Genomic DNA, 12,689 nt, shown 5'->3' with positions numbered 1-12,689 from the left:
GGTGCCAGTTACAGGGGCCTCGAGGCACTTCAACACATCAGCAGTGCCAGAGACGTGAGTCACCAGGCTCATTATCAAATGAGACCAGAGATGATGGATGGATGAATACAAAGCTGGGATGGGGGGGAGGCTTACCAACAAAGACAAGCAGAACCACATTTGACCAGGTTTAAACACCATCTGCCTGCCTATCAGATAGTTCTCACTGGTCAGCTCCTGACACTTCCCCTGCATAGCAGGGGAGAAGCTCCACTGAATCCTGAAGTGTACAACAGAGTACCCCCTTACCCCACATGCCCAGTCATACCCAGGGAGGGCACATCACACCACAGCCTCTATCTAACTCAGGACAGCAGCATTTCTGCCTTAGGCACAAAGGTTTGCAGTGTGCAGTAGTATATCAAATAATGGAGAGGTAACATTAAAGCACGAAACAAAGCTGTTTCAAATAGTTACACAAAATATTTCTGGTCTGGATCAGAATTTGAGCAATGCAATTAAATCAGGGTATTTATCCCTTGTTGTAATTTCTTTCCTGTTGAAAGGTCTTTCTGAATATATCCTAGGCAGAACAGTGACTGGAAGGAGAAATGAGAGAGAAAATTCAAAACAGGCTAAAGGAGCCAAAATACATTAAATCACTTCTACTAGCTTGTTAGAAAGTGTAGCAATAGTGACCCAGGCAGGAAATTTAGGTGCACATAGGCCTGTCTTCAATTACCAAGAGGCATTGTTGTATTAAAATTTTAAACTTCATAAATGTAACAGATTATGACATAATTGGGAAAGGTGGGGAGGGTGTCCCTATGTATTGGGTTTTGAGAAGCAAATTGCTCCAAGAACTTCTGCTGAGAACAGTGATCCTGGTGAAGCCAAGGGCAGAAATCATCCATTAATAAAAAAAAATAAAAATAATTATATATTCAATTTTCAGTACTTGCATGAGCATATTTCTCCTTAAATGAAAACACTGTAAGCTCCAGCAGAGATAAAGAGTATATGGATAGTTCACATTTAGAATGCCAGGGCTGCAATTTACTTCTGCCCACACAGAAATCTAGGAGATTCAATTGTGGTTAATTGTGGAATCAGGGACTTGTTTTAAAATGGGCTTTTAAGGCAGGTTCATCTACAGATTTGATTTAATGAAATCAGTCCTCTCCTCAACATATTTCTAATAGAAGGTTATTAGCTGAAATGACATTAGATAATTTTCAACTGGCTTTTTTTCCTCTGAATTATTATGGCACAAAGGAAAAAAGACCTCTTACCTAAAAGTGCATTTTTTCCATGATCATCCGGCAAAAACCGCTTGTCAACAGCGCAGACCAGAATGTGCTCAGGAAGGTTGGGAGATTTGGCTCCTACTAACAGGAAGCCTGCTGGGATATCAATTTGCTCCATGCACAGAGATACTAACCGTAAATCCTTGCCTGCTTGACAAAAACCTACAAAATGAAGCAAAACAAATGATAACTCTTCAAAAGAATTAGTTTAGTTTTCTTTGTTTCATCAGTTACAAAAGCAAATGGGATTCACAGCTTGATGTTTTAACGCGAGTTTTAATATATCTTTTTTAAGGGAAATAGAGGAAATTGAGATAGCATCAGAATCACTAGCGGAGGGTTTCAGAGGCAATAGACAACATTATTTTAAATATGCTGAACACATACAGGCACAAAAGAAATTTAAGTGTCCAAACATTAGACATCAAATGGCTCCAAAACCAATTTTTTTCAAAAACAATCAAAATAAGAGGATAAGCTTGTGATTTATTAACAGAAAACAGCTCTTAAAACATGCCAAAGATTATTTTTTCTTTGCCAAACTTTAGTTTACAGTTTTCTCAAGAGAAACAATTTTGTCTTTGCTGCTTGTAGAAGGCTAGCATTGATACATAAACAGCATTAAGTAACACAAAAGAATAATAAAAATTGATGACTGAAGATTAGTAGCGGCTACTAAAAATTCTATTACGGCATTAAAATAATTAAATATCTTAATTTTTAAATTCTCTACACATTTTAGAAATTCCAGCAAATAAATCTTGGACATGTGAATCATGTTTTCACCGAGTCTCCAGTTGAGTCTCTTGAAGTCTCAGTGGACTGCAAGACTTTCAAGTCTCCAGTTTTTTCCCCACTCCGACACACACATGCACACAAAATGAGGTCACAACATTGCTTCTAATCAGTGTAGACCTAAAGCAGCAGAAGTGGGCAAAAATGGGGACCTGAGAGAGTTTCTGCTGTTCTATGCCCTGAAGTGTGCAGGTAGCAGGCTGGATCACACAAAAAGCACAGCAAGGCAACCCAGAGCAGTCTCCAGGCTAAATAAACAATAAATAAAGAAAATTATAATCACAAGAATCAAGATTACTATTAAATTTGAAATTACTGCAATACCTATTAAGACTTCAGCTATCAATACCTATTACTAACACTTGATTTTAAATATTATTCATGTAGTCCTTAATTGTCAGAGAAATTTTAAGGAATTAAAAATATCCTGGAGAAAGACATTGTCTAAGCATCTGGTAACACAATATGATCACAACTTAACCAAAAGCCACCTCAGCTATTATTGATACACATGTCTGTGCTCTTAGCTCCTGTGCCAAAACCTACAGAAACTTCAGCAAAAATTATGGAAGTGAATGGGTTTTGGTTTTATCTCAGAATTTTAGCAGGCAGAGAGCATGTGCAAAGAGAATCAGCCTGCATGAATTTCCTGGCAAGCAGCAGCTTGCTGAAAACAGGGTGCAATACAGGTTCAGCCTTGTGCCTACCCTCACAATCTGCTGAACCAGTTCTTGGTCGAACGCTTTCTTTAGTCCTTCAATTAGCTCAGTTCCAGCAGCAGCTCATGGAAAGCCAGCTTGGATTCACCCCTCACACACACCGTTCTCCAGGCAATGGATTGAAATGAAGCACCTGAATTTTTCATGTATGAATCACTGGATTATATCAATAACTTACCAATAAAAACTTTTATATGTTTTAAGAGGGAAGTATCAAATCTGCATATTTTAAGCACAATTAGTTATTTTCTGATTAGGTGTCATTTGATTTTAATCTGTTAAATTCTTCTTAAGGCATGTTCTCTAAAAACATGTTGTTCCTACTCAAATAAAAAGCCAGTTGCAAGGCTAAGTATTATCTAGACTTTTTGATGTAATTTAGAAAGAAACAGTCACAGATAAACCCAGGGGAGAAGTCCCTTACATTCAAGATAAAATTTGTTTATTCAAATGTTTATGCCACTTGGGTATCATATCCTGAATTTTCAAAACTGACCTTAAATATTTGGGCATTCAGTGAAACCTGAGCAGTTGACATGCTTAGAAAATACGATTTTACATCTAGAATAGAAAATTTACCCACTGACAATGTGGGCAAACAGGAAATCTGTAGATAAGGATTATGAAACAGCAAGTGCAGTAAGATTTCAACCCGTGCTTTTATACAATTAGCTTCTAGCCCGGTCTCTACCTAAAAATGTTTCGGAAATGCCTCTAGAAGCACAAATGGTAACCAACAGCAGGCTTTTGAAGGATTTTTTATTTTCTAAGGAATTGCAGAAAAAAAAGTTGTCAGTGTTGCGTGTCAATACAGACTTGCTTTCTGAAGGGGCACACAACATTGAGAAGGGTGAATATCACATGAGAAGCTTTGAGCTCCTGGGAGTGCTTGAGGGTTTTGATGTCCCAGTGAAGTGAAGTGAAGCAGTGCTCCATGACATCCCAGGTGAAAGAAAAGATTCAGCTTTATCCAGGCTACGAGCAAAACAACTTCAGCTACGCTTTGAGCAGCTGTGTGTCACCATTCTGCACCAGTCCACAGGGGAGAAGCTACAGGAGAACCCTAAGAAACATCTTAACAAGTTTACAAGCACAATCCAGTAAAAGCCTACTGTCATGGGAACCTGGTATTTGCAGCCTCTTACCTGAGAGGCTGTGGATCTTACTATACTTAATATTTCCCATCATTTAGGATATGCAGGACTGGACAGTAGAAATGCTGCATCCTACCTAATCTCTAAACAATACTTGCCATTTACCTCCAGTATCATCTCTTACTTATCCAGTGCTCCCTGACCCCTTGCACGCTCCCCTTTCTCCCTCCTTTCACAATCTCCTTTGGCATCCTCCTCTGCTTTGGCTGGCAGACATCTCTGGATCAGAGAGGTATGCATGTGCAGACTGGCTGACCAGCACATGCCTCTGTGATGTTCAGCCCCTGAGAGAGCTATAATTACTTTGCTGCCCCAGGGGACTTAAGTTTGGGGACACCGATGTCATCCAACCAACTCCTGAACTTTACAAATCTTGCTGAAATTCACTACCTTTATAATCTCTACCCCCCTGCCTGCAATGGCAGAAAGCAGCTCAGAGCTCACAGGCAGCTGCCAAAACCTCATTTTCTGAGGTGGTGAGACAATAAACAGGGCTGATACCAAATGGTTTCCTCTGGCTCTCCTTCTGCAGAGGGAAAGGGATCCTGATGGGTGGGCATTGAGAGAGGCAGCACAGACAGATCCTCAGAGCCTCCATGAGCTTTTCTCTTGCTCATTGAACAGCTGCCACAAGAAAATCTGGGAGGGCTGCAGGGCTTGGCCAGGTATAACTGGGACTTACTTCCATCAGAAGATATGGAGAGGATGCAAATTTACTTCTATGCAGTAAAAGGTTTGAATTTTCCTTCAAAGACATGCAGATGGTATACTTCAAGAGCCCTTCATTATCCTTCTCTCCCTTGACTTTTAGGGCTGAATAGCAGTCTTTTAAGTTTCTGCTGCTTTTTGAAACTGAATGAGGAAATTCCACCCAAAACACATTGATTTGGAAGCAAGTAACTGACTGTGGGGAGATGAAGGGGGGAATTAACCCTCTATTATATTGTCTTTTTCTAACTAGCAACCACCACAGAGACCCCCAACCTTATTTTGTTTTCTGTTTTACATGATTTTTGCATTGGTAATTAATTATCTGTTAGAAATAATAATTTCCACATTAGGAAAGACAAGACATAATGTTTCAGTACTAGATGAACTTGTGTTGTCAGTGTCTAAGACTTAGAACATTTAAAATTAATTTACATTTCATAGCTATTAATTTATAATTGTGCTGGCACCTACATTTCTATGTCCAACAGCAGTAAAACATTTCCTCTAAAGAAGAAAGAATGGCACTTTAATTTACCTGTGTACCTTTTATGAAAATCTAAGCACAAAGATAACATGAGTCAGTAAACAAAATCAAGTTCTCTTTGTGAAATCTTTTATCGACATGTAATTATAAAAAGCAAAAAGCAAAAGTCCAAAGCTGAACTGCTGAACTACTTTTAAAAAAGCTCAATATGTTCTCACAGGATCTCAGCTTTGTTTCAAATAAGGAACAAACGCTTATATTTTGATTAAAGATTTGCAAATATCAGGAGCAGTCACCAAAAAATTAAAATACTAACAGCTTTTACATCTTCCTTTCTTTAAAAGAAAATTCACCAGTTTTTGCTTCTGAGAAGAACATTTGCATTCTCTAACATCACTACAATTTAAAGTAACCCACTCCCATCTTCCTGAAAATGTATCCCCACAAATGCTAGAATCTTCTTAAAAATGAAATGTCTAGCTATCTATCTTCCCTTTCCCCACTGTAAGAAGTAGTTTCCATGTGGGGTACCAGCCCCTTGCTGCACTGTAATAAATGGGGTATTTGCATAAGGAATTAGCTTCCAGGAATTACATATGAATTAGGGGTCACTGTCACTCTCTATTGTAACCTCACAGTAACTGATCAAGTGTTAAGTACCTGCTTACCTAATTGCTTCTGAAACTACCTTGGCCTTTCTTTAAGCATCAGGTAAATTGAGGATTTGCTAACAAAAGAAAGGTGATACTATTGTGTTTCCCACAGCTTGCATAGAATGTTATTCCACAAATTAGAAGCAGACTCTTTTAAAGCTACAGCGAGCAAGCAAGTGGTTCAGAACAGCTTCTTGCTAATGCAAGAATTTTGTTGCTTATTTGAGGTACCTGTGTGAAAACAAATAAATTAGTTTTCTTGTATTCATAGAAGCTTTAGTTACAAAAATTTGTGTTGAGCAGGAAAAAAAAAAGCCCCCCCAAAGCCCCTGAAAATAAGTGAATTACTTTCATGACTAATAAATAGCAAGGCTCAGTGGCAACTGCAGTTGCTCTTTCCAATGGGTTAAGGAGAGTTAAGAGATCTAATACTACAACCAGCTGAGAAAGAACCTCCAACAATCTCACTTGTGAGCCACTTATTTTTTTTAGCTGACAACTAAAGGCATTAAGATTTACTTTCTGCATCCCTGTAACTGGCAAATGCATCTGAACAAAAGAACAAGTCATAACAGAAAATAATATGATGGTTATGGCACACATCCTGAATTCAGGAAAAGTAAACAGCACAAACACCTTAAAAGGAAAAAGGTACCCCCTTAAAGGGAAAAAGATTTCATCCCACCTGTTCCAAAAGGTGGGAAACAGGTTTTACAGCAAGCAGGGCTATGAACTGCAGGTTTTAGTACCAATATTTTGCTCTTGGATAAACAATCGAATACATGCTTAATTTAAAGTATCCAAACACAGTGAGTCCAAGTGGTCTATCAGTATTGTTTAACATCTTCATAATGTTATTTACCTTTGCAATTAAATAACTAAGATAAGGGATGCAAAGATCCTGTCCTACATCTCTGGAAGGCATACTCATGAGATGAAAGATGAGCTATCAGATTAATATCTTGAGATATGGTCTGCAATGTGAATGTTTGGGAACCAGGGCATTTTAAACAATTATGTAAAACTGTCCTAACAGATCACCAGAAGTATTTGGAAAAAAATGTTTTCCTTTCCTTTTCCAGATACAAAGACACTGCTGTCTTAAATCAGTTCCCTGAGAACATCTAAAAAAGTAAGGCAGATTTTGTAAACTCAGAATGGTAAACTTAAAAATGAGTAATGAACAACCCTAAAATTCTGCAGATGTAACATACAAAACTTTCTTTTAGAGTGCTTTGATCATAAAAGTCTTATAGATAAAAATCAAAACACAGAATTGCCCCTGAAAGGTCAAATTTTTCTGGGACATACTAAGAAATTTAATATTACATACATATAATATATGAAGTGAAAAAGGTACTGCTCCTGCTCTCCACAGGAGATTTTGCAGGCTTTATTGACACTTCATGGACACTACTCAGTCCTCAACTGAGAACACCTTCCAAGGAATACATAATTTCATACTTTTTCCTTCTGTCCTCCTTCAAATTTACAAGCCTTCGAAGAACAGAAAACCACACTTCTGTGTGAATAACAAATTCTCCCAACAATATTCCCCATCTTTTCACAGTAGCCAGCCAGCCCCTCTGTTCTTTGTGCTACAGGGAATGGGCAGTACACTGTCACAGAGGGTAAACATGCTTGTGTGAGCTGCATTTGGAAGTGGAAAAGGCAAAGATGACAACACATGCCACTAATGTCCCCCAGAAATGTCAAAGAATTACCAGCACTGGTCCTTAATTCTATCATTTCATACAACCAGATACTTCAGTGAGGTAAAAAATCATTTTACAAATTACATTTTTTGATGAACAAGGAATTCCATGATTCAGGGGGATATTGAATAGAATATCAAGAAGGGCATTTAGACCTGGTGGGAACAGTTTTTGTTTTCAGGTGTCTGAAGTCAGAAGGGTGATGTTTTAACAAGAAGCACAGCTAATAAATATGAATAGATCTTCCTTTTTTGAGGAAGTTAAACCTTCAGAATAGAACAACTTTGGGATAAGATTAAGCAATCACATCATTTTTTCTTTGGCCAAGTAGGTACATGCATGACCTGGTTCTAACTTTATTAAACCCAAACAAATATAGTATGGTCAACAATTTTGCTCATCTTGAGCAACAACAAATCAGGACAGCTCAGGGTAAGGAAGCAATGGCCAGCAGGGACATGGGGACAAAACAAACAAGCTTCTACTACCAACCTTCTTATCACCTCAGAAGCAGAAAGTACACTAAGTGTCCTCCCATTCTCTTTTTCCAAACTCTTCCTTCTGTCCATGGAACCAACTAAATCCAGCTTTGCTGATGTTTCTGAGAATCATTTAGGGATAGACTGAGAACCAGCCATACTGATGCCATCTCAGGTAACCTCTTTGAGGACAGTGAATCAATTAGAACCACAGACAAAAAAGGGCTTTCAGAAACTCATGAAGTGCCACAGCCAGTCCTCGACATTGCTTTCAAATGATACATTAAGCTTTATGTCCTCAAACAAGTTCTTCTAATCTATATTTTGCCAGATCTATGGATTCGACTAAAAACTGTATTTTCAGACCTTCTAGCTCAAGAATTTGTAACTGTAGAGAGGGCACATTATCATTAGAATCAGTTGTGGAGATCATACAGTTAAAAAAAAGGACACAAACCATCAGTAGTGCAAGAGCCTTCAGGGGCAGGTTTTTGCGAGTATGGGATTGGTGGACTACTTGAATCTGACATGTCTTCATCCTCGTCTTCATCTTCCATTTCATTAACAGTTTGGTTGGTAGGAAAGTCCAGGTTTCCATTTTGTGAATAGCGATGTACTAACTCTTTATCCAACTCTTCTACCTTTGGCTTCACATCTGAAGAATAAAAATAGAAAAAATAATAAAATATAATAAAAATAAAATAACACAAAAATAATTTTTTTCAACAGTATCTGCTTTTAATACAACATCTATCTCCCTTTAAGATAACCAGCATGCCATTCTTTCCCCTTAATGATGCCCAAAATTCAGATTTGGTCACACAATGAACTGCTGTGCAGTTTTGTGGGGCTTTTTTGGTTTTTTTTTATTTGGTTTGGTTTTTTGGGGTTCTTTTTTGGTTTTTTGGTTTTTGTTTGTTTGGTTGTTTTTTGTTTGTTTGTTTGTTTGTTTAAAGGAAACACACCCCACCCTTTTCACACAGAGAAAAACAACTGAAACGTGCCATACTTTCACGGTTACCTTCCGGCAGGAAAGGAGGCTGGTCAGGATCCAGGTACAGCTGTGAGAAGATTGGCCGCGGAACAACGCTGCTACATCGCAGAGAAGCTTCTATGGAGTTATGAAGAGCTTCCTCGAAACGAGCAGATTTTAGTTGCCCTGCATATGAATTCCCCATGATCTAAAAACACAAAGGAAACAGCTGATAAGGGGATGGGAACGTCCATGCACAGAGAATTTACAAATGAAGACAGAGGTCTCACTATCATCCATGACAGTGATATAAAGCTAGCAAGAAAATATGCTGTGGAAACAGCATCTCTAACTAGCACTGCATGCTCATGTTTCTCTCTCAGTCTGGCAGACTGCATCCTTCTGTTCCACTAAGCTTTTAGCATGTTTCCAGCACACTGCTCTGTGTCTTCTGCATATGTGGCCTCTCATGAGCCTCAAGAATCTGCTTGGCATAAAAAATTAATAGAGGGCAGATAAAACCATTATTATTTGGGGCTTTTTAGGATATTCAGGACAGAATACAGAAGGGTATATAACAAAATAAAATTAAAATATCAAGTAGGGCTTCATCAGTTTTTGTCAAAGTGTGTGTTTACAGGATTTTTCACTTGTCAGTATGCCATATTTAGAGAAAAGCCTTACACAAAGACATCCAATAACCTGCATTTTTGCTCTTGCTCATATTAATGAAAATTACATGGAAGGTCAGTTTCTCTGTCTTTTCATTATTTCTTCATCTCCTGTCTTCTATGTAGTACATGTGATTTACATGTAATTATACTCTTATAATAAAAGATATACAAAAAGAAGAGAGAAATAAATAACTTCTAAGCCACATTCAGCAAATGCGTGAGATGTCTTTATTTGAAATTATGCTTTACACTCATAGAGTGATAATAATCATTTAAATATCTGCTTTAACAATAAATTTTTTTTGTTTGTGTCTATGACAAATGTAGGAGCTTAATCCAATATTCAAACACAAACAGGCTATTTCTTCTCCTTGGATGGCATCACACAGCCCATAGACCGTTACATTAGGATATGGACTAGGATATGGACCCTCAAATTTAAACATTTAGTTAACAGAGTAGCCATGGAAGGTTTTAAAATGAGCTAAGGGAGACTCACTGAAATATTAAATTTTCCACTTTGCCAAATGGCATCTGTTACAAAGAAACAGCAATCTAATATTTTCCAATATTCAGAACACAAGGCTGAACTTTCAGAGAAATTTATTTCAATAGAGAAGAGTTTTCCCCAGTTAAATCAACAGACACAAAAGTATAAAACCTTATAATATTATCTTTGTTCTTCCCCTCACTAGATGTCACCTAGTCCTACAAACAGGAAAAGACCTTGGTCAAGAAGATAAGTTGGCATTTTGAAAACCTACAGTTCCACTCCTGCTTTATCATTGGGTTGCTCAAGGTCCTCAGGGCCACCTGTAAAAGGGCAATAATCATGAGAGCCACTTCCAGCAGCCTTTGAAGTCTGCTGGTGTAGACAAATATCTAAGAGCTGATTATTACTACACTACTGGATACATAGGTGTGAAACAAATCAAATTACTCACCTCTAACCTGGGAGAGAGGGTCAGTTTTCTGTTCAGAGACTTTCTGCAGCTTTGGGAAAGTAATTCCCTATCTCTGACTTAGACTGGCTTTTAATTATTTTTGTGGCAACTGCACTTCTCTACTGAAACCATTTTCATTAAATTTGGAAATGGTAGGGACTATGTACAAACCCACAGCTACAAAGTGTGTTAGGGAAAAAAATTACACTGAAGCAGGTTGCAGTAAGCTAAAGCCTGTGAGGTGCCTTTAAAAAAAAGAATTAATGGATATCAGCTAAGTGATTGAAATATTTACTGAAACCAGTGATGATACTTCCATAAATATAAGTGAAATCATGACAGACTATTATTAAATTTCATGCAATAAAATTTAATTTTTCTGCTATGTCAGTTATGGTGTGTTTAAAGTAAGATTTCAGGAATATATTCAAATGAAAAGACTTTAATCAAAACACCATAATGAAAATGAATCAACCTTCATGAATCAGAAAATTTTCAATTCCCACAGCACAACATCTGCGTGAAATCTGTTCATTCTCCATATTTTCTACAGCTTACCTGTTGTATAAAATCTATGACAACTATTTTAATTTTGATGGGAAGCTATTAATGAAGCATAGCACACACACAGCAAAAATGCTGGCAGTTAGGTTTGCTTCCGTGGCATCTGTACAAGGAGACTTGCCTGTGGATGGAGACTGTCACAGCTATACCTGAGAAAGGTGGTTAATGTTACCAGAGGATGTTTTTAGCTTGCCAAGAGAAAACAAGATTGCTGGTGGAAACGCCAAGCAAAGAAAAGCTGAGGAAGCACAGGTGGTGAGAGTTCTGGTCCCTGCAGGGTGGAAGCAGAGCAGGGATGCGCCTGTGCAAGATGGGGCAGGCAGAGGTACCGGGGGCAGAGTGGCCATGGGTCCTGCCGGGCTGAGGAAGCTGGGAGCCCTGGAGAACAGCACGGGCAGCTGATTTCCTAACACTGCCTGAGGCCATTAGGGCAGCTGGGCCTCATTTGGAGTTCAACAGAGCAGGGGCTTTTCCTTCTGCAGGGGAGAGGAGGTGGCAGGAGCCTCAAACAGTGGGCTACAGCCTGGTTCAGGTTGTGCCGTCCTGATCCAGCCTCCCCAAAAGCCAGGAGCACCAATTCAAGGCAGTAACTCCTTAGTGCTCCTGCACTTGATTCTACCCTTAAGTGCCTGGTGCAATTAGGCAATGGTTAATTTTCCTACTCGCAGTGTAAATGGGAGGCAGGCTCCAGTGAGCACACCTCAGCAGCAGCAGAGGAGACAGGAGAATGTGCTTTAAATGGGCTCAAGTGTGCTGAGGGGGCTTGAGGAGGCAGCACAGCCTGGAGGAAAAATAAAGTGATGGAATTTAAAGGGAAGCAAAAAAAACCAAACCGAAACACGAAAACCAAAGAACATTTCTCTTATTAAGACACGTGGCTGCCATGTCTGCATTTAAATATGACCAAAGCCAATGATTTAACATAACTAAATTAATGCTCATAGTTAAAAATGTTACCCAAATAATATGTCTATCCAGCATTCATTTACCAAATGAGGTCATTTGGTAAAAATAAAACAAACCAGCCCCTTTTTCTTTCTATTGTGAAATTAAGAAAAGATTTCCTTAAAATTCTGCCCATCTGATGCATCAGTGAGCTTGGGAGGATGTGGGAAAGACATTCCATTGTTGAGTTCATCTGAGCCGATCTGACACAGCAACTGAGAGAAAACAGAGCTGGACTTGACTCAGGAGCTCCTCCCCGATCTCACAAACCTGTTTTTATGCTGCCAGCTCTGGCACATCGGGGCTCACCCTCGTGTCCATTGTTCCCCACCCAGCAACATGTCACGGAACTCTGCTGGAGGTGCACCGAGAGATTTGCACTGGGCAGGAGCTTTGATGAGAGGGTAAATAATTATTTCCACATCTACATGCACACTAATTGTAGCTAGTTCAGCACAGAGCTGGTTGGATTCCCAGCAATGAGCAACCTAATCTGCACATCTCTAATTCAGTATTCCAGCCCTCACCTTTATTTTTACCTGAACCACTGGATGGATACCAGTGTAATCCTTAAATTGCCTACTTCTCGTGGC

The 12,689-nt window shown here is 38.8% G+C and overlaps 1 protein-coding gene across 13 annotated transcripts in view; it reads right to left on the bottom strand.

The window, feature by feature from the left end:
* Positions 1–12,689, bottom strand: part of GREB1L (GREB1 like retinoic acid receptor coactivator) — a 130,995-nt gene that overhangs the window by 49,250 nt on the left and 69,056 nt on the right. For 9 of the 13 annotated variants that reach the window (XM_058830982.1, XM_058830986.1, XM_058830990.1 and 6 more), the window contains 3 exons: positions 9,006–9,177; positions 8,454–8,651; positions 1,272–1,448 (listed from right to left, as the gene is read on the bottom strand). In XM_058830982.1, coding sequence (XP_058686965.1) covers positions 1,272–1,448; positions 8,454–8,651; positions 9,006–9,174 — 544 coding nt within the window. In that variant the 5' untranslated portion in view covers positions 9,175–9,177. The remainder of the gene's footprint in view (positions 1–1,271; positions 1,449–8,453; positions 8,652–9,005; positions 9,178–12,689) is intronic. The other 4 variants (XM_058830988.1, XM_058830989.1, XM_058830991.1 and 1 more) reach the window with 1 other exon arrangement.

Source organism: Poecile atricapillus, chromosome 2 (genome assembly GCF_030490865.1).
Source record: "Poecile atricapillus isolate bPoeAtr1 chromosome 2, bPoeAtr1.hap1, whole genome shotgun sequence".
In the NCBI taxonomy this organism is placed as follows: Eukaryota; Metazoa; Chordata; class Aves; order Passeriformes; family Paridae; genus Poecile; species Poecile atricapillus.
The sequence above is the reverse complement of the archived record's forward strand: the minus strand, read 5'-3'. Positions and strand labels throughout refer to the sequence as shown.